General features: G+C 35.0%; 1 protein-coding gene across 2 annotated transcripts in view; it reads right to left on the bottom strand.

The window, feature by feature from the left end:
• The window catches only part of ARIH1 (ariadne RBR E3 ubiquitin protein ligase 1), a 98,143-nt gene that overhangs the window by 19,361 nt on the left and 56,112 nt on the right, over nucleotides 1-22,670 (bottom strand). For both annotated transcript variants that reach the window (XM_043471004.1, XM_043471005.1), the window contains 5 exons: nucleotides 14,422-14,566; nucleotides 7,354-7,446; nucleotides 6,793-6,848; nucleotides 2,283-2,349; nucleotides 886-992 (listed from right to left, as the gene is read on the bottom strand). In XM_043471004.1, coding sequence (XP_043326939.1) covers nucleotides 886-992; nucleotides 2,283-2,349; nucleotides 6,793-6,848; nucleotides 7,354-7,446; nucleotides 14,422-14,566 — 468 coding nt within the window. The remainder of the gene's footprint in view (nucleotides 1-885; nucleotides 993-2,282; nucleotides 2,350-6,792; nucleotides 6,849-7,353; nucleotides 7,447-14,421; nucleotides 14,567-22,670) is intronic.

Genomic DNA, 22,670 nt, shown 5'->3' with positions numbered 1-22,670 from the left:
GAGGGCCAGTGGTTAGGACTCCATCCTCTCACTGCCAAGGGCCTGGGTTCAAACCCTGGTCAGGGAACTAAGATCCCACAAAATGCATACCCATGACCAAAACAGAAACAAAACAACAAAAAGAGAATGATATGGAAAACCAATAAAATGTGTATTTGCTAGCTATAGAGCCCTTTGGTTTGAACAGCTTCTCATTCCTAAAAGATCCATAAAGGAATGGTCTCTAATGTGTACTAATGGAAATTCCCTGCTAAGTTGAACCTAGAATTCAAAGGCTATGCTACTCCAAGAATCCAGGTTACCAAGAAAGCTGTGGCCAGAAGCCCCAGAGAAAAACTCTTAGTTAAAAAAGATCTAATCAACAACTAAAAGATTTAATCAACATCTAATCAACCAAGTTTTATCTTTCCAAATTTAGCTACATATTTTTTAGGACCAAGATTAAACTCATAAGAACAAAGGAAATTAAAAACACCTAACTCTGTACTTCCTAAGAGATAATCTGAAAACTAATCATGAGCCATAAGGGAACAAAAAACAATGTGACAAAATAAGCAGTTAATCAGAAATGAGAGCTGAGTTCCTGTCCCAGATCTTTAAGTTTGCTCCTACATATGTGCCAATGGAGGATACAAGAAAAAGTGATTACAGCTGCACTTTTTTTCCCATAAGAAAATAAATCCAAAACTTACAGCAACATAGAAAGAGGAAAAATTATCTTAAGATATGAGACTTTTTAAGCTAAGTTTTATTTAAAAGAAATATATGCTATTTAAAATCAGTTATCACCCACCTACCTGAGGTAAAGAAATTTTTCTATTTCACTACCAAAAATAAATAGAAAAGCTATGTATACTACTCCAATTTAGGAAATCACGTGCTTACCAAAACTGGCGCCCACATTTGCAGCGAACAGGTTTAGCATCAGGATACTGAACTTTAACAACGTGGTGGCAGTCTGGGGCAGGACACCACTTTAACAGTCGATTGCACTGAAATACAGGTTAGAAAGTTAAAACATGACAGCAAATTAAACATGATGCAAGATTCCCCAGTACACCATGCAATTATGTAGACTACTTCCTCACTATCATAAAGTGCAGATGGTGTCACAAGTGTATAAAACCTTGACACCAACAGTCTTTTACAGCAATGCTTTTGGATGTACTGTCTTTCTAAGATTATAGATCACTTGCATACCTGGAATTATAAACTATCTCTTGTTCTATCTTCAAAATCCCACTGAGAAACTTTAAAATAAATGATCACCATTATGTAATCATTAACAAACATCATTTGTGTATGGTTCTATTTCAGGGCAATTTTAAAAGATGCAAAAAAATAAGATAATGCTTCTACTCAGGGAAGGAGTTCATATGCTATATGAAACAAGCTAAAGAATACACATGGAACTTCTCTCTTTGACCATAAAAAGTTCTTCTAAGAACAAAAACCAGTTCCTAAACCACAGCAATGGTTGCATTTTAGTTCTTCAAAAGAAATGTAACTTTTGATACACTTTTATTATGGGACAAAACATTGCTCAAGGAACACTCCATCAGAATTCAAGTTTATTGACCATTTTTAAAAAGGTATTATTCTTAAAAAATGCTATTTCTAGAAGACCTTCAGTTTAACTGCTAATAAAAATTAAAATTACTTTCTAGAAGTGAAATACCAAGTTACACTCAAGCTCTTACACAGGGGCTAGCAAACTTCTTCCACATGGAGCCAGACAGTAGATATATTTGGCTCCATTGGCCATTCTTTAGCAACTACTCAACTCTGCCACTGCAGCACAAAAGCAGTGACAGAATACACAGGCGTGTTCAAATAAACCTTATTTACAAAAAGCAGGCAGGCCGTGGTTTGACAACTTCTTTTCTGTTAAGCCATATTTGAAACAACAAACAAAAAACACTACACAATTATTTTTTAACAAAGTTTACTGGTAACGGAAGGAAGGTAAAACAAGCACAGATACAGCAGGGCTAATGTATCAAACATGATTAAACACAACACCACTAAGAATCAGCTACGGTTCTCTGCTAAGGATAAAGACTATAAAAATAATTTTATCAAAGCTTAAGATCTATGAAAAGACATCTATTTACTGATTTGTCACATTCTTTTGAGAATAAACGTATTCTGGTATGCTTCATAAAAAGACAATAACTGAAGTTATCATAAAGGTGTTTCTTACGTAAGTTAAACTGATTATTTCTATTAATAAACAGAATTTCTTTTATTTAAAGAATGAAAACTTATGAGAAATCACTTACCTCTACAAAGCTATTTGTTATTAAATGCTGATACTTTAATTTAACTTTTGAATCTGTGATCAGGCGCCTGAAAGTGAGAATAAAAATAGTTTATTAGGAGGTTTTCAGCTAAGGGTATTTTCCACACTCATAAAATGAAATCTCAATGCTCTGGTATGAAAACTGCTTTAAATTGAAAGTACTAAAATACATATAAACTGTCAACATATATAACTATAGGAACCAAAACAATAATTCCAAAGTTTCTATTTTGGTAGATGTTCCCCCCCTGGTTCTTATACTCTAAATATTCTATTTTTACCCAACTGGTATTTGTGTTGTAGTCTAATGACTTACCAACTATTGCCAAATTTAGGCCCCTTTCAGTCTTCTGACTCTCATCTCCTGCCTTAAGGCAGCAATTCTCAGCCACCTTTCCTATGATCTCCTCCCCTAAAATCAAGTGTGTGAAATAAAAGGATCTCGACAGGAATGTTCAGAAATGGATATAGGTTTTGCACACATAATTCTGATAGCCTCCTTCTTCTGAAATCTTTTGGTAGTTTATTAGAAATGCTTACTAATTGCAACCTGGCTTTCCTTATTCACCTAGAATACTGTAATTCACAAGAATGTCTTAAACTCACAGGAACTCATGAAAGTGAAGAACCTTGAAATTTAATTTTCACTAGTTAAACACTCCTGTGGGTATTATAGGAAAACGGTATTAAAGCAGGGAGAGTAACCACCAAAGAAGCTATTAAGAACAGTATCAGAAAAACGTGAAGTCCAATCTCGTCTTGAGTCTCATCCCACCCCGCTTCCAAAAGCCCCCCGCCTGTCCTGTGCCCTTCTCCGTGTGCTCCTCTCACGTATGTGCTCTTTCTTCCTCAGGGCCTCCCTGGCGGCTCAGACAGTGAAGAAACGGCCTGCAATGCGGGAGACCTCGCTTCGCTCCCTGGGTTGGGAAGATCCCATGGAGGAGGGCATGGCAACCCATTTCAGGACTGTAGCCTGCCAGGCTCCTCCGACCATGGGATTTTCCAGGCAAGAATACTGGCGTGGGCTGCCATTTCCTTCTCCAGAGGATCTTCCCAACCCAGGGATCGAATCCACATCTCCTGCTTGACAGGTGGACTTTTACCACTGAGCTACCTGGGAAGCCCAGTTTTCAGTTTACTAATCTGTAAAATGGATAGCAGAAATCGAGCTGGGAGACTAGCATAGTGCCTGGCAAATAGTAAGCACTCAATAAATATTACATGAAGCTGAATTCATCACCATCATTATTATTTCACTCAGCTAAGATGTACTGTTACTCAAGGGGGCCCTTCCTGACAACTCACCATACCAGTCTAGATGTAGACCACTCCCCTTCAGTTCTCATGGCAAATTATACATTTCTTTACAGAATGTGTCAAAGTTTTCATCAGACAGCTATCATATAATCATTCTTTAATATCTGCCTCCCTAATTCCCTATTTTCAACCAAACAATAAGCTCCATGAAAGGATCTCTTATGTCCAATAAACTGCCTGGCCTGTGGAAAGTATTTAGTAAGTACTTTTCAAATGAGTAAACCTCCAGATTTTGCACACATTGAAACTGAGGGATAAAAGTAATTAGTGCACAAGGCTGTTCCTCAAAAAGCCAAACACAAAATTACCATATGACTCAATAATTAATTCCACTCCAAGGTATAAACATTCAAAAGAATTAAAAACAGGTGTTCAATAAAAACCTTGCACACAAATATTCAAATAGTAACAAAGATTTCTACAAAAAATAAAAATAACTCAAATGTCCAAGAACTGATGGAGAAATAAAATATGGAATATCCGTATAATGGAACATCATTTAGCCATAAAAAGGAATGATGTCCTTATACATGCTACAACATGAATGAACTCTGAAAACATTATGTTAAGTGAAGGAAGCCATTCACAAAAGGTCATATACTATATGACTCCATTTAAATGAAATGTCCGGAGTAAGCAAATCCATGCAGACAGCAAAGGTGAGTGGTTGTCAGAGTCTAGGGAGAGGGGGGAATCAAGAGTAACTATTTAGTGGATATGGGATTTCTTTTGGAGGTGATGAAAATGTTCTGGAATTAGATAGTGGTGATGGTTACACAACATCACATAAGTACTCAAAAAGCCACTGAACTGCGTACTTTAGTTAAAAAGGTAAATATTATGTTATGAGAAATTTACATCATTTAAAAAATAATGGGACTTCCCCCATGGTCCAGTGACTAAGACGCCGTGTTTCCAATGCAGGCGACATGGGTTTGATCCCTGGTTAGGGAACTAGATTCCACATGCTGCAACTAAGACCCGGCGCAGTGAAATAACTAAATATTTTTTTTAAAAAGAAAAAATAATTAAGGGGCTTCCCTGGTGGTCCAGTGGTTAAGAATCAGCCTTCAACGCCGGGGACACAAGTTCGACAATCCCTGGTAAGGGAACTAAGATCCCACATGCCATGCATCAACTAAGCCTGTGCCACACACAACTATGGAGTCCAAGGGCCACAGAGAAAGATCCCGCATCACTGCAACGAAGATCCCACGTGCCATAACTAAGATGCAGCCAAATAAATAAACATAAAAAGATGTTTAATGTCAGAATATCTAAAGTTGATTTATACTTATTTATTTAACCAGGCATTATAAACAATAATCTTCTAACCACATCTCACTGCCCAAATGCCTCCCTACTCTACACTATCCTCCTTTTACCTACATAGGTTATTTCCAAACTGCAAATCTCATCAGTCCTAATAACCTTATATGACAAAACTCAAACTGTCGAACTCTTTTCATCCTCATCTCTAGTAATCTGTTACTTTGTGCTTTAGCCATGACAGAATACATCAAAGAGAAGTTCACAGACTATTACCCTCCACACAAAATTTTTAATCCTTGATATCTCTCCCTAAGATGCCCTAATTCTTCAGGTAATGTGTTTCTACGTAATTGTACTTTATACATACATTTACACATAAAATGGGCTTCCCAGGTATCAGTGATGGTAAAGAACCTGCCTGCTAATAGTCAATCCCTGGGTCAGGAAGATCCCCTGGAGAAGGGGATGGCAACCTATTCCAGTATTCTTGCCTGGGAAACCCCATGGACAGAGGAGCCTGGAAGGGGTACAGTCCATAGGGTCGTAAAAAGTTGGACACAACTGAAACGATTTGGCAAACATGTATGCATCAACTGTAAACTATGCTTTTGTTATTAGGAACCTCTTGGGGAAAGGAAATGTATCTTAATTTGTTCTCCTAGGTATATGTGTTAACAAAACAGGCTCGGAGTAAATGTTTGTGGAATGAATGAAAAGATACAGTGACCTGTACTGATGAAAGAATACAAAGAATTAAAGTACCAGAGGACAAGATAAAGACAACTGGAAAGATGGTGGTACTTTAAGACCATATATGGTTAATGGAAATAAGATTTACTGAAAGACAGGCTGACAAGAGTAAATGTATTTTAGTAAACCAAAGTAGGTTGGGATTAACAAAGTGGAATCAGTGGCTTTATGAACTGTGCTGGTTAAGTCAATTTACGGCTTCATTAGGTTAAGAATTTGCTCACTAAAACCCATGACTGCTTTTACTCTTATTACTCTCAAATCCCAGCACTTAAATGCAGACATACCCTTCTATACAGGCAATTATCCAGGACTAATTATAAAATCTGTGTGTGGATCATTCAGGCCCTCAATCTATTTATCTTCCTAGACTAAAATCAATTAGGCTGCCTGAGGTTATAAAAACAGCACTGACTCAGGAATTGAGCAACTCTGGATTTTATCCCATGTACAGGAGCTAATGATACCTCTTCAAGTTTCTTTCTCTCCTTCAAAAGGGAACCTTTCACAAGGCCAGTAGTTAGCCAACAGCCTCCAGCTGCAGTGCCTTTGAGATTCGTAGCAGCGTTCCAGATGAGGCCACATCCCCCCGCTTAGCTCCCAGTGAGAGGCTGAGCGTGACACTGGTACCAGGGCCTGGCCGTGTATGCTGACCCAAGTACTCCTCTGTGGGAAATCTATGCACTGGCGTTCCCAACAGGGCTGACAGAGACTCTCACAGATGCACACCATCTTAGTCTCTTCCTACTGAATTCTTCTTCCTTCTTTCTCAACAGGTGTCAGAACTGTATCATGTCTGTCTACTCCTCCTTTTCCTATTCATCCTACATAGATGCAATCCGCAGTAAAGACCCTTCTCTTTTAACTATGTCCTGGCTCTGCTTCTCAGAAGATCAACTGCCACACTGACATAACCTATTCTCCAACTGCAAGGTTCGCTGAAATCTGGCTATCACGCATTGCCAACTTAACAAGACACTGACTGGGCATTTAACCAGGCTACAAACAGGCTTGTGTACTACAAAGGAATGTAGGTTAGAAAGTCTCTCCAGACTTTAATTGTTCACCTCCGGTGTGGTGTTGAGCAAAAATTAATTTGGCTTAATCAACTAATATATATCCAACATGCAGAATCTATCAGAAGTACTTACATAACTGTGTTGTCATCCACTAAGATATCACAACCATGAGCAGGACACGAAATAGTCTGGAAAAGATCGAAATTTAAACTATGTCTTCATTCAACAAATATTTACTGAATGTTTACCACTGCCAGGAACTTTGCTAGGTTCTGAGGATACCTTAACATTTATAGGACCTTAATCATTTCCTTTCTTTTAAAGGAAACCTGTATGTGAGTATTTGCCACCATAAAGCAACTAAAATTGCTAACCCAAACAACTGGTTTTTCAAGATTAAACTTAACTGGCAAAGGCAAGAGATATAACAAAAATTCTCAACAAGTTTACCCTGATAAATACAAATGTTAATGCCTGCTGAGAAAACATTACCTGCACTGGATTTTTAACTGGAATATCACATTGTAAATAGAAAAAAAAAAAAATCTCAATTATCTTTTAGTTGTTTTAACCTAGAAAAAAGAGTCACATGTAATTCACAACCCAGAATGCTTTACCTGTTTATATTTGTGTAGCAGTCTAAACACTTAAAAGAAATTCAACAAAAACTCAAGAACAAATTGGCATCTTTACCTGTCCCATGCCTTCTTCCATTATTTTGGTAGTTAAATATTCACTCCAGCACTGCATACAAAACTTATGTCCACATTCAAGGCCAGTGAAATACTGCAACAAAAATAATATATGGACTTTCAAAAGAAATTATCAGAAGAATCACTATAGTGACTCAATAAGAACCAATCAGATCATGTTTCTCATAGTGGTTAAAATGTCCAACTGAAAGGACTAAATGGGCTCCTAAAATGAATTTCTAAGTGGCAAAATCTATACACACAAATTCATTAAACACAAAACAATGAGAGATGAATCTACATTAGATATTTATAATTTTTAGGAAAGGCACACAAGTTTGTACCAATAAGCATATGAAAAAATGCTCAGTATCCTTAATCATCAGGGAAAGGTAAATCAAAGCCACAATGAGACACCACTTCACACCCACTAGGACAATTATAATCAAAAAGACACAATAAAAGTGCTGACAAGGATATGGAGAAATCAGAACCCTCAAACACTGCTAGTGGGAATGTACAGGAATAGCAGAAAACATTGGCAGTTTCTCAAAAAATTAAAAGTTATTACCAAACGATTCAGCAACTCCACTGCTAGGTATACACCCACATAAAAACTTGTACACAAATGTTCACAGCAGCATTAGCCACAATAACTCCAAACTGGAAACAACTCCAATGTCCATCAACTGATAAATAAGCAAAATGTGGAATATCCATATAACAGAAAATTATTCAGCCATAAAAAGCAGTAAAGCACATTCTATAATGTGGACAAACCTTGAAAACATTCTAAGTGAAATAAACCAATCACAAAACACCACATATTTTTTTATTTCACTTGTAGATTTGTGGTTGCCTAAGGCTAACAAGCTTGAGGGGAACAGGAAGTGACTATAAAAAGATAATGGTCTTTGGAGGATTATTAAATGTTTGAAAATGAATTGTGGTGATGGCTACACAACTCTGTGACTATGCTTAAGACCATTTTAAATAAGCAAGTTTTATGGTATGTGAATTACATCTCAACAAAGCTGTTACTTTATTATTATTTTTTGGCCATACTGCTTGCTTGGTTTTCAGGATCTTAGTTCCCCGACCAGGAATTGAACCCAGGCCCACGGCAATGAAAGCACCGAGTTTTAACCACTGGACTACCAGGGAGCTCCCAAAGGTGTTATTTCTAAAATGCCACACAGATACTACACTTCATGGAGCTGCACTGGAATATACCTAACCTAGAAAATAAAACCTTATGGAAACCAAAATACTTCTTCAGAATAGTAGTAACACTTGAATAATAAGAATAATAGTAACATTTTGGCCTAATCTTATGCTACTTATATGATTTGAAATACTTTCAATTTGATGGCAGGTTAAATGAACCTTATTATATTCTATAATGGGATATTAAAAGCAGGTACTTTAAGTAGTATTAAGAGTGTAGAGGACTCCATTTTCAAAAGACAAATATGGTTATCATATTTTACTTTAAAAATATTTTACTATATTTACTACCTAATTCTTTTTAAATTAATATAATGCAGGCTATAGTTAAAGACAATTATTTAACAATAAGAGTTTATGTTAAAAAAAAAAAGTCTCCCTTATCTCCATCTGTTTCTACCTTGTCCTCTACTTCTCTACCCAGAAGTAATCACTATTTCCAATATATGGTAGAAGTACCACAAACTCTCTTCTGTATCTTGGTTTTATTATTATTATCTTTGTGATCAAATGAATGTATATCAGGAAAAATTTGTACAAGTGAAATTCTAACAGTATACATTTTGATTATTACAAAGAGCTTGTTCAAAGAGGTTGTTGCAATTTACACTACTGAAGAAAGCCTTCTCACACCCATGCCAGAACACTTAAACTCCTTGATCTTTGCCAGTAAAGGTGAAAATGAACGAACTACCAATAGTTTTGATTTTAATGTCTTCTTTTGAGTGAAGCTTAAAAATTTGAAACAAGATTTAAGGCTGTATATTTCTTTTTCTGTGTATTTTCTTCACCTATTTTGCCAAATTTTCCTCTGGACATTTTTTCTAAATTTTTATTGCTTTTGTATTTTTTTTTTTACTTATTTAGAAAATTGACTGTTTTTAAGTGTGGAAAATATTTTCTCCCAGTTTCAACACATTTTGTTGCTGTGCAGAAGCTCTTTGTTCATATATAGCAAAATGTATCAGCTTTAGAATCCATGGCCTCTAAATTAGTTTCTTCTTAAGTTAAAAAAGTTGTGATAGACTTATGGACATGCGGAGAAGGGAGGAGAGGGAGACATGTGTGGGAAGAGTAACATGGAAACTTACATTACCATATATAAAATTGACAGCTAACAGGAATCTGTTGTATGGCTCAGGAAACTCCAACAGGGGCTCTGTATCAATCTAGAGGGGTGGGATGGGCAGGAGACAGGAGGGAGATTCAAATGGAAGGGGATATATGTATATCTGTGGCTGATTCATGTTGAGGTTTGACAGAAAACAAAAAAATTCTGTAAAGCAATCATCCTTTAATTAAAAAAAAATTTTTTTTTAAAGACATACAAAGGAAAAACTAGTTAAAAGATTATTTTGTTTCAATATGTGCAAATAAATTTTTAAACCTAGGGGAAAAAAAAAAAGTTGTGCTTTTTTGGGAGGGCTGGGGGCTGCACTGGGTCTCTGTCGCTGAGCACAGGTATCTCTAGTTGCAGCAAGCCAGGGCTACTCTCTAGTTGCAGTACATGGACTTTTCAATGCGGTGGCTTCTCTCATTGTGCAGCACAGGCTCTAGGGTGCAAGAGCTCCAGTAGTTACGGCTCATAGGCTTAGTTGCCCCATGGCATGTGGAATCTTCCAGACCAGGGATCAAATCTGTGTCCCCTAAACTGGCAGGCAGATTCTTAACTACTGGACCACCAGATGAGTCCTAAATTAATTTTGATATAAGGAGTATGGTAGAAATCTAAGTTTCCAGATGGCCTTTGAGTTGTTCCAACACCATTTATTAAATAACCCTCCTTAAAGGAAATGCTGTCTCTGTTGTATATTAAATTCTCCACAAATATACTTGACTCTGGCTTCTCTGGTGGCTCATTGATAAAGAATCCGCCTGCCAATTCAAGAGATCCAAGTTTGATCCCTGGGTCAGGAAGATTCCCTGGAGAAGGACATGGTAACCCACTCCAGTTCTTGCCTGGGAAATCCCATGGACAGAGGAGCCTAGCAGGCTACAGCCCATGGGGTGGCAGAGTCAGACATGACTTAGCAACTAAACAATACTCGACTCTATTCTGCTTTACTGCACTGCCTATTCTTGAATTTGGTAAGACTAGCTTCCTCTCTGCCCTCATCAATCTACTCTTTGCTTTATTTCACTAATATTTTATCTTTCCAAATACTTGTCATTCATTTATTTCCCCTTTCTTTCATATAGGTCTTTCATATTTCTTGCCAAGTTTATTCTTAGCTCTTTTATTCATTTTGTGGCTCTTATTAAAGCGGCATTTTAAATTCTATAACATTTTCTAATTAGCTGTTATTTGAGATATGCTTACAAAATTCCTGATATTGCTTTTGAGATATAAATGCAAATAAGATACAATATTATAGCATACCAACTATATAAAATATACTTGGAAAGTAGCTGGGGAAGAAAATAGTTCAGAGTCCTGATACTGGTTTTACAGACCAAACAACATGGAAAATACCACGGTTAAAATATGTTACTATTCAGAGAGTGACAATGATTCTACCTGAGTCAAAAATAAGTGAAGATAAATATTTGGGACGTCAATATTCTCATCCAAAAACAAAAGATCTGAGAAATAAAAAGAATCTATTCTTATTACTACTCACAACAGTGAAGGAGTTCTGGCATTAACCCATTGCCAGTTTACTAAAGGAGAGTATTCGATTTTTGATGTTATAATGAGGGTGCATTCTATAAAGAACAAATATAATAAAGTCGTATCAGTAATTCTAGAATGTCTTATTCATAACCTAATACACATCCCCACGTGCTTGACTCTTTTTCCCAAAGACTGACTGACTAAAGGCCACAATGGTTCCTCAGTGATCTCCATAGGTAACACCTCTCTACTTTTGGGGACTTTTACACCAGGGCTCTTTTAAGATAAGATAAAAAGACAAAAACAAAGGTTTTTTTCCCCTTTCCAATAACTTTTTTAATTAAACAGATAACAAGACTAAACAACATAAATTAGAAAAATAAATCACACATACATGTTCAAAGGTAAAGCAAAAAGAGGGTGGCAACTCTCACAATCTTTCATTTTGCTTTTATCTATTTAATATACCTTATTCTTAGAAAGTATAAAATGATTTACTTCATAAAAAAGATATGATAGCTCAAGCTATATTTCCTAGTAGAGCTGAATCTTATGCTTTGATTGAAAATAATATTATTATATAAAGTAACTGTTGCCAAGGCTAAGAAATTCCTGAACTGGACACAACCCAAGGGGGTAGGGGGACAGAGAAGGAATCTCTGAACTTAAAAGAGTGTTCCAAAATCTCAGGAAATTGTTTTTAAAGAAGAGACCACCCAATATAGCTCCAAAGTATCAATTATATCAACTAAGCTGTCAGAAGCATTTACTTAAAAACCTGTTTTCATGTGGCACTATATAAAGCCAAGTTGCTTTCTAGAAGGATAAACATATTGAAGATAAATAATAATAAAAGGCAAGTTATCAGTGTTTGAAGAGTAGTGGAAACTGATACATGGGAGTTAGGTAAATAATGTAAGTAAAGAAACCATTCATCCAATTAATAAAGCCTAAATAAAGAATCTCAGGTGACATTCACTAGAAAAACTGCAAAGGTTAAAATTATCCTTCATTAGCCCAAAAACTGTGAGAAAAGAAGTCCCAGTTTCACCGAGATTACTTTTTCCTAACACCTGGCACAGTTTCCATAACACTTTTAACTTACCTTCCAACCAATGCTGCTGTGCACTTTCTTGTTCTGTCACTTACAAAGCCAAACTTCCTTTGAAAGACTAATTTATGTTTATTGCCTCAACTTCCTTCCCCACCTTCAAGTCAATGACTCTTCAGCTCATGTAGTTTGGTTTCCCATCTTACCATAATACATAAAATTACTTTTCAGGATCATCAGTCAACTTCTTATTGCTAATTCCAAACTCACCTTTCAATTACGTTCTCTGAAGCTAGCACTGTGTCGAGTCTGCTGAATAAATGAAGACTGTTTCCTCCACTATCAGTTATAAGTATAGCACAATCTACACTGCAAATATCTACTTGATTTTCAATTCTAATTTGTTCAGACTGTCAGACAATACCAAGGGCACTAAGAAATTTATAGCAGATATTTGTGAGCAGCTAGCTTCAGTACTTACATTTAAGGTTTACACTAAAGAGGATCTGGCTGTAAGAGTGCGGGAAGGGAAATGCCAAGGAGTAAGGAAACCTTATATAACTCAGAACAAACTTTTTGAGTCTTAGTATTACCTCATAGAACCACTTATAAACTACATACACTATATAAATGTCCACTGGTAAAGAGAATCTGTTAAAGAAACATAATAAAATGGTCAAAACACAAAACTAATGTATTTTTAATAGCAGTACTGATTGCTCTTTTTAAATACTTAAGTTAGGATTGTGATTTAAGTAGAGAAATGAATATAGTTTCAGGCTGGCAAGCAATGTGAAACAATCTTATTCAATTTATTTGAAAGGTTAAAAAAAACTTAGACTCAGCCAGATTAAATCATTTATTACCCAAAGCCAAAAAGCTAGTGTTACAGCTGTGACTGAGAATATGGGGTACTTCCCCTGGCACTCCAGAGTTTAAAATTCCATGTTTCCACTGTAGGGGACAAGGCTTTGATCCCTGGTCAGGAAACTAAGATCCTGCACATTGCGTGGCAAGGCCAAAAAAATTTTTAATTTGAAAATAAATTAAGAATGACTTGAAAATCTGGAAATTCAATTTAGTATTTTACCTACTAAATTTTTTTGACTGAAAATTTTACATTTAAATCAATTGATTTATTTTTTAGGCCATACCATGTGGTATATGGAAACTTAGCTCCCTGACCAGGGATCAAACCTGTGCCCCCTGCACTGGGAATGAGTAGTATTAAGCACTGGACCACCAAAGAAATGCTCCTACTAAATTATTTTAACTCTGATTTTCCACTTCTCTAAGAGTAATAATTAACTTTCTTTTAAAACTCTTCTAAGCACTTGTATGTGCGAACAAATCAACTTCCTTCAAATGAGAATGTTTAAAGGTACACATGTCAAATTCTAAGATTAATAACAAAAAACCTTCAATACGTTAAAATATATAATACTGGAGACAAAGATCTGGTATATACTAATTACTAGAAAAAGCTGCTGAACTATTACAGTAGAGAATATGAACAAGATGGTTATAACTGTTGTAGAATTAAATTAGCCTTCGATATTTTAAACATCTTAAGAGGTGAATTCTGAGTAACTAAATACATTTTTTTGGCCACAAATGTAATTTTCCTATGGTTACTAATAAAGTGCTTTCATAGGAAGACTGTGTTTATTTAAGCATAACATTTCTTCACTAGATAAGTCAAAGTAAATCATCTAAATACAATAGGTTTTAGGAAGGATACACGTACTAAAGAATCGCTGTTGGAATAATCTGAATGTGTGAAAATCTTTTGTTAAGAAGAGTCCTGAAAGCTCCCTAGTGAAATAGCATTAAAGACATTTTGTAAGTGTGTTGGATATTCTAAAAACTTAGTTTTAAATCTATTTTAATTTGGATGAAAATAATTCTATTTGCTGCCTACCTATTACACAATTCTCCCATATAGGTAAAATAAAAAGATTTAGGTGTGCAATGACAACTTGGACAAGGTGCAGCTTTAAAAAGCAAATGGGGATGGGGAGGGGCTGAGAGACAAACTCTCACTCTTCTTTATTCTTAATATATGGATATGTTACTGCTCTGCTACAATCCCAGACTCCCAGAACTGCCTTTGTTGAAATAATGAAAAGTCAATTTACGCTCTGAAGTAGAGTCAGCAGTGCTGGCCAGATACTCACCGAGTTAGGGTAGTTCAAGTAGCAGATCTGACAAGGCATATCCTGTGCTGATGACCTTGTATTCATCTGGCGTGTTCGAGACTTTTTACTTGGATTAATTACATGACACTCAGCAAAGAGCTTCTCCAGGTTTCCATCAAAGTACCTGCATTATTTAAACAGAAAGGATGAGAGCCCTGTAACAGCACACTGTTAGAGCTCTCAAAAACCTGATTTTTCTATAAGGAAAAGCAAGGAAGTGAATTAAACCAAGACCATATTCTTTCTTGCTCAAAGAAAATGTGTTGTATGGCTACAAACTGTAGCAAACAGAAGTATATGTATAGGAAAGCAGATAGAATTTTTGCTATTTTAACATTTTTTACTTTGTTTTTATCCTGAGAAGTTAACATATTAGTATATTAACAGCACAACACCTAAAATCTAAGAATAAATGTTGTATTATCTCTAACGGTACCTTATGAAGAGTGTGTTTTAATATAATAGGCTAGGCTATATTTTATACCAATGAATTAATTTTATTAATAATTTTAGTTCTACCAGTTTAAATATACTAGCAAGTAAACTACCCACAAAGCATACTTTATCCCACAAATCATTTAAAAATGAAACTACTACATGTGTCTCTTTCTACAAAAGACTTGCTTTCTAAATATTCTTTGAAAATAATTTTTAATTTATTAGGGTAGGGGAAGAAGGAGGAAACAAAAAAGTACATATTTAAAAGTTTTTATATCAAATAATCTATATATTGATTTTTTCATATAAAGTATGTATGTATATATACAGAAGTAGTTCACTAAGATATCAAAAGCATAGTATTGCAAGTACTAGGCTAGAGAGTTTCAACTAAACAGTAAACTTCTTGACAGAAGATAGGGGTAAATACTTAGCACAATGTTTCCCATTAACACAGTTAAGACATGGTCTTTGGTCTCCTGAAATATCTTAATATTCTACACAGAAAAGCAACAGATTAAAGAAAAAACTTTCAATTTAATCAGCAAAAATGTTAACATGGAATCTGATTAATAGATACTCAAAAGAGTTTCCCAACAGTTTTCATGAAAGTCTTGTTCAGGCATTGTGTCAAAGCATTTACTCCATCTCCAGAACACCACTCATGAGAACCACCATCACTCTCTAAAGACAAATAAATATCCTTTTATAAACGCTTTGACTACAATTATGTTTCAATGAAATGGTCGTGTTATCAATCAAAATGTCAACATATTAATATAAAAGTGGAACGCATATGAAGTTGTCTCTGATGATGCAGCTAATCAAAATATACAGAGCAGATAAATCAAATGCTTTTCTACAAAAGTTATCTTTGAAAAACACATAAGATATAAGTTTTATCTGAAAAGTTGAAACATATGAAGAAAACACTAAATATGAATAGGTATACCAAATAACCCTTTGTTTTTCATTAAAAAAAAAAAAATTGTGGTTACAAGAAAACACAAACTCCAGTCATCTAAAACTTGAAAATTAACAACTAATACTTCGGTGAACAGTCTAGACAGCATTCTATGCAAACACAAATAGACATGTGCACATTTGATATAATCTCACGTCCCAGGCTTATCACCTGCTTTCTTCACTAAACGATATGTAACAACACCTTTGTCCATGAGCATGGGGCTACATTATTTTTCACTGTTGCATAATATTTCTCTGTAGGTATATACTATAATACACTTTACCAACCTTATACTGAAAGATATTTAGAGATGTTCCACATACAGACAATCCTAGATTAAAATCCTGCTCCATCTGATGGGGGAAATATATCTAGACTTGTACTTTTTTATCAGTGAAGCTGAATATATTTTTCTGTGAAGATACTGCTATTCAGTTTATGAGTTCAGCATGTAAATGAAGAGTAATCCTTTGTTTTACAGACTGCTTTCTTCCCAGTTTCTAACTTGCCTTTGAATATTGTTTAACGATGTTTAACTGCCACTTTTAATTTTTATGTAGGCGAATTTACCATGCAACACTGTTGTGATTCATGGGTTTCATAAACTTTAAAAAAATTATCTCTATTTGCGAAGACTACAGAAATTCACTCATGATTTAGGCCTTTCCTTTAAACTGTTTCCATTAAAACTGTTGATTTACGTGGAAATTATTTTTGTGCAATAAGAAGAAAGCAGGGGTTCCATTTAATTTTAAGCCAAATGGCTAGTCACTACTGAAGGGTGTTTCAACTACTGAAACACTTCCTTCTACCTTAAAGGTATCAATTTAAAGCTTATCTTCTTAAATCTTCTTTGACAGTTCCTCCTCTTCCAATTAGGTAAGGCTCCCTGTATTACATCCTCACAGTATTTTGTACTCCTGTGTAACAAATCACATTACTAACCCTGTAATCACTATTTACGCTTTTCCTGCAAAAGATAAAGTGAAAGTAGCTCAGTTGTGTCCAACTCTTTGTGACCCTGTGAGCTATAGCTCACCAGGCTCCTCTGTCCATGGAATTCTCCAGGCAAGAATAAGTGTAAAAAAAAAAAAAAAGAATACTGGAGTGGATTGCCATTTCTGTAATCACTATTTTGTTTTCCCTACTAGAATGTAAACCCCATGAGGACTATTTTATTACTGTAGTAACCCTAGTATCTATAAGTGCTCAATTTCTTTTTAGAGAATAAAGAATAACTTCTTAATGATAATTAATAATAAATCTGAATTTCTTTATTTGACTATTTGTTAAAGATAGCAATATATTATAGTTTATATTTATATTATATTTTATATTTAAATTATGTTTGTTATGTTTATATTTATAGTTTATTTATATTATATTATAGTTTATAGTTTTTGGTCCATTCTAGAAGGCAAATAACTTCCAAATACAGCCCAGGTAAACAGAATGGAGAACTGAAAAATCAACTCATATTGCTGGTCATAGCAGGCAGGCCAAGAAATTTTGTTCATTTAATTAAGTTCCATTTTACAGAAATGTAACATTTAAAATTTTTATTTTTATTCATCACATGTTCTGTCCACCAAAGACTTTGCTATGGTTATTTGGAAAGACACTGAAGTTAATTTATTTTTATAGACATACCTTAAAATGGCTATTTAAACCAATTTTGTCAACTGTAAATAATACATTGATTGTCCTTATATAATACCCTATACTCTATAGTTTAGGTTGGAACTTCCCAGAACTGTTCCCAGTTGATTACCATTTTACATAATTTTTTCACTAATTACATTGTTTTTACATTATATAGCTTTTCTTTCAAGAATAGTAAAAACTGCTTTCTATTTCCTAAGCCTGACAGCCCTAATTACTTAAGACATAATTAAAACGTTGGGTTTTAAAAAATTTATTGGCCTGCCTCGGGCCTGAGTTTTGGCACATGGATCTTTTGCTATATTGTGCAGGATCTTTCACTGCGGTGCAAGAGGTCAGTACTTGCAGCACAAGGGCTTAGTCCTCTGTGGCATGTGACCAGGGATCAAATCCATGTTCCCTGCACCACAAGGCGGATGCTTAACCACTGGACCACCAGGGAAGTCCCTAAAATGTTTAATTGTATTCAAATGCTCATTTTAGCCAAAATCCTACCCATGACAACCTCCATTTCTTCTGGCACCTGTTGTTACTGAAGTCTTTAGTAAAAATAATTCTCATTTTATAATTCAAATTATTTTTCAACTGACATATATTCAACGTTTCTTCATTCTTGAAGTTTAGTTCTATAGGGTTGATCTTAGCACTTAACTTTCTCTTTCGAAATGCCAATTCAGGTAGTAATTATATCAAGAGCTTTTAGCTATCAAGACCTGCTGGATTTACACCCAGTCTTTGTTCATTTGTCCTCCTTACCTACCATCTACTAATTCCTTCTTTGTCCATTTCTTCTCTTACCTGTCTCCATTTTCCATAGTACCTGCTCTATTTCTGGCTATTGACAACATGCTTTCAATACATTATTGACCAGGGGATTTTTGCAGAAACACCTGTGGCCCGCAAGTTGTTATGCAAGTGAATACTTGAAAGGTCTCCCGTCAGTAATGTTCAGGTAACAAAAGACATATTAATATGTCTCTGGTCAATAACGAGTTAACTTCTGCAAGATTACTGCTTGTCCCCTTTTTTCCCCCCTTAGTTCTGTCAGCTTCCTTTTCATCTTGTTCTGTTATTTCAGCAGTTTATCTTTGATCCCTTATCTCAAAGTCTATTGCTTACTTTAATCTTCTTAAAAGAACAAAGAAGCTTTTTTTCAACCTGCTAATTATGACAGTTTTATAAGGACTACTATGCTCAAGAATATACTGGATTCTTTAACTTCTCAGACTTTGTATACCTGAGTCACTACATATTTGAAAGTTCCTTCAGTTTGCTGGTTTTTACATACATCCTTGCTGGTCAAAACAGACCAAGATAAAAAGAGACTAATTCAATGTAAGGCAATTTAGTTCAAGTACCTTGCTTAATGAGTTAACACACACGTTTCTCTCTGCTTCACCGACTCCAGTACACAACTGCAAAGATTATATAGAACAATACTATCTTCCTTTCCTACAAAATCTAACTATCCTTTTGAGAAAATCATACTGATGAAAAGAACAGAATGGCAGTGTTGCTCTTTTCCTTCAGTTGGGACTTTCTTTGGTGGGGCAAGGGCATAATGATTTCCGTATCCCCACTCCATCTCTCACAAGGCCTAGGTTTTTCCAGATTAAGACTGTTAGAAGGGCTGGGGATTCCCTGATGGTCTAGGGGTTAGGACGTCATGCTCTCAATGCTGGAATATCATTAGATCCCTGGTTGGGAAACTAGGATTCTGCAAGCTGTGCAGTGCAGCAAAAAAAGTTAGAAGAGCAACATGAGAGGGTCTTCAGTAAGGATTATATACCCTCACCCTACAGTTCTTTCTGTTCATTCATTATGTGTGCAATGTGTGGGATCTGAGTTCCCCAACCAGGCACCAAACCTGTGCCCTCTGCACTGAAGTGTGGATTCTTAGCCACTGGACCACCAGGGAAGTCATTCAGTATGTTTTCAGAAATATAGTTAAGCAAACTGGCACTTAATCAGCCAACTCTCCAGAATATTTAGATCTAAATTTTTCACTTTCCTTGAATATGAGAAATATATCAAGTAATATGAATTAAATTTCAAGGCAGGAACAATAACAGCTTAAAAACTAAGTCTGGTTATAGAAGTATATATATAGCTGACTAATACGTCTTCTTGAATTCCAAATGACTGGCATCATTGTTTGCCATGTCAATAATTTTGTCATTATGAGTTTTTCTTAAAAGCCACTTATCATGTTAAATGTGATAAGAATTCAGGGAATAAGGCAATCGGGGTGGGGTGGGGGGGAAATCATACAACACAGGTCAGGAGCTAGAACATTGCTAGTACTTTAGAAACCCTCCAAACACCTCTTTTTTAGTAACAAGCTGGCTCCCTGCCAGAGGTAATCACTACCCTATTTTACTACCTAAATATCCACCCTCAAACAGTGTAACTTGTTTTTGCCCGTTTTTGAATTTCATATAAACAGAACCATATTGAGGCTAGGTATTCTGTTGTTTGTTTTCCTTTCACCAAATATAATGTTTTTAAGATTCATCTATGTAGTCAGTTGTTGTGCTACTTTGCTTTTCATTCCTAAATTATATAAACATACCACAGTTACCTATCTATAGACACCTGAGTTGTAGCTTGTGGCTGGTATGGGTAACAATGCTATGAACACACTTACATATAACTTTCAATTTAGACATGCTTATTTTTCTCTATATATCTGGGAGTGGAATTACTGGGTCAAAGATATGCAATTGTATTGCTGCTAACTGAAAAAGAAATTTTTATAATTCTAAAGTCATTTAACAATTTATCTGTAGATTGCTTTGGATTTACAATATACACCATTCACATCAGTGATTATTAACTGTCTAGTATCTGCCTTACAACCATTGTACTTTATTATTATTGGTATACTACTGGCTATCTCCTTCAGTATAATGTTGAATATAAGCAAAGATAACAGACACCCGTGTCTTGAACTCCATATAAAAGGGAAATATTTTCAACATTTCATCATGAACTATATCTCCTACAGATGCTTTTATAGATTTTTAGATTAAGAAAGTTTCCTTTTGTGCCTACTTTGCTAATGGTGTTTCTTTTTAAAATCATGAATAATTGCTAATTTTTAGCAACTACTCCTCTGCATCTACTGAAATATTATTCTCATTTATTTGTTCAAGTGACCATATTTGATTGTTTCAAGTTAAACCAACCTAGCATTTTGGGATAAATCTTGGCCATGCTGGATTATTAACTCTTTTTATGTATGGCTGGATTCAATGTGCAAATATTTGGGGCTTTTGTTTCCCTTGGTATCCATGTATATGATAGAAACTGACATGTAATTTTCCTTTGGGCTTTAGTATCAAGGTTGTGATAGCTTCAAGAAGGTAGAGCAAACTCTTTTTCTGTTCTCTAAAAGAATATAAACTTATGTATTATAAGGTTAGAATTTCTGTCTCATTAAATGTTGGTCAAAGTTTCCAGTGTATCCAATCTGCACTTGGACTTTATGTAAATTTTTGTAAATTGCAAATTCCTAAGAATTTATCCATTTCATGTAAAATTTCAACCTAGTTATTAACAGTATCTTTTTTTTTTAAAGTATCTTAGGATTCAAAGGGATATTCCTTTCATTACTGATAATTTGTGCTTTCTTGACTAATCTCATCTTTTGTCTTCTTGATCCCTTTTACAGTATGTTTCTTTTCCATTTCATTAAAGTCTCCCCTGGTATTTCTTCTTGTACATACTCTCTCTGAATTTATTTTGTTCTTCTTTTTCTATTTGACATATCTAGCTCATTAACTTGAGACTTAAGATGAATGCTTAGCTCATTACTATTCTTATACATGCACTTTACATGTATTTATACATGTTTTAGCACAAATTAGGCAGCAGTCTACAATTATTTTCCCTTAACATTCAAATAGTTGCTTAAATAGCACTTATGAATATTTGAAACTTTAACAAACATGGATAGAATGTGAAATACTGGCTTAAAAAAATACAAACGCTAAGTACAACATAAAGCCACTTTAATATTAATTTTAAAAGATAGCACTGTTTCTAAACACATTTCCATGACTACAGTATTCTAGGTAGTATTCTAGATTAGCACTTATTTTCTTTCATCTACTGAGGGATCATCTTAGCATCACTTCCACTTTTAGTACTGGGAAGTCAGCTATCCTCTGGAAGAATATAATATATATTTTCAATTATCTATTTTTCCTTCTACATACATTATATATATACACACACATAGTTTCACTTTTTGCAAGTAATCTTTCTTGTATCTTACTGCTTTTATGATTGTCTATGTTCACACGTTTACTACGATGTTTTAAAATGTAATTTCTTTTTACCATATTTCATAAAATGCTTTGGCACCAAAATTGATGATCTGACCAGAAAGTGAAATGGGAAATTTTTCACATAAGTCAAATTATCAATATTGTTGGACTGTAAGGTGCCATCAACTGAAAGATGCATTTAGATTTCAGACAGATATCTAAGGTGTGAAAAACTACATCTTAGAATCAATAAAACAGCATTTTACTATATGCATCAGTCAATTCAATTCAGTCGCTCAGTTGTGTCCGACTCTTTGCAACCCCATGAATCACAGCACACCAGGCCTCCCTGTCCATCACCAACTCCCAGAGTTTACTCAAACTCATGTCCACTGAGTCAGTAACGTCATCCAACCATCTCATCCTCTGTCGTCCCCTTCTCCTCCAGCCTTGAACCTTTCTCAGCATCAGGGTCTTTTCAAATGAGACAGCTCTTAGCACCAGGTGGCCAAAGTACTGGAGTTTCAGCTTCAACATCAGTCCTTCCAATGAATACTATTATGCATGGGAACAGTTAAATTCTCTTATCAATCTAGAAAAATTAGTCACTAAACCTTCAAATATCACCTCTGCCCCATTTTCTCTTTTTCTAAACTCAGTGGAGACCTTCTTGTTGAATCTTTTATGTTTCTTCTCTTGTTTATTTTCCATCAATCAGTGTGTGTGCATAATTCTGAATAGTGTTTTGATTTCCTATTAGGTTGGTGCAAAAGTAATTGCAGTTTTGTACCGCTGAAATTTGCAATTTGATATTGGAATACATTCTAAAATAAATGTGGTTATGTTATACATCATTTTAATGCACAGTTCTTGCTTTATGTTTTTTGCTA

Source organism: Cervus canadensis, chromosome 6 (genome assembly GCF_019320065.1).
Source record: "Cervus canadensis isolate Bull #8, Minnesota chromosome 6, ASM1932006v1, whole genome shotgun sequence".
NCBI classification, from domain to species: Eukaryota; Metazoa; Chordata; class Mammalia; order Artiodactyla; family Cervidae; genus Cervus; species Cervus canadensis.
This window is presented reverse-complemented; position numbering and strand designations above follow the sequence as displayed.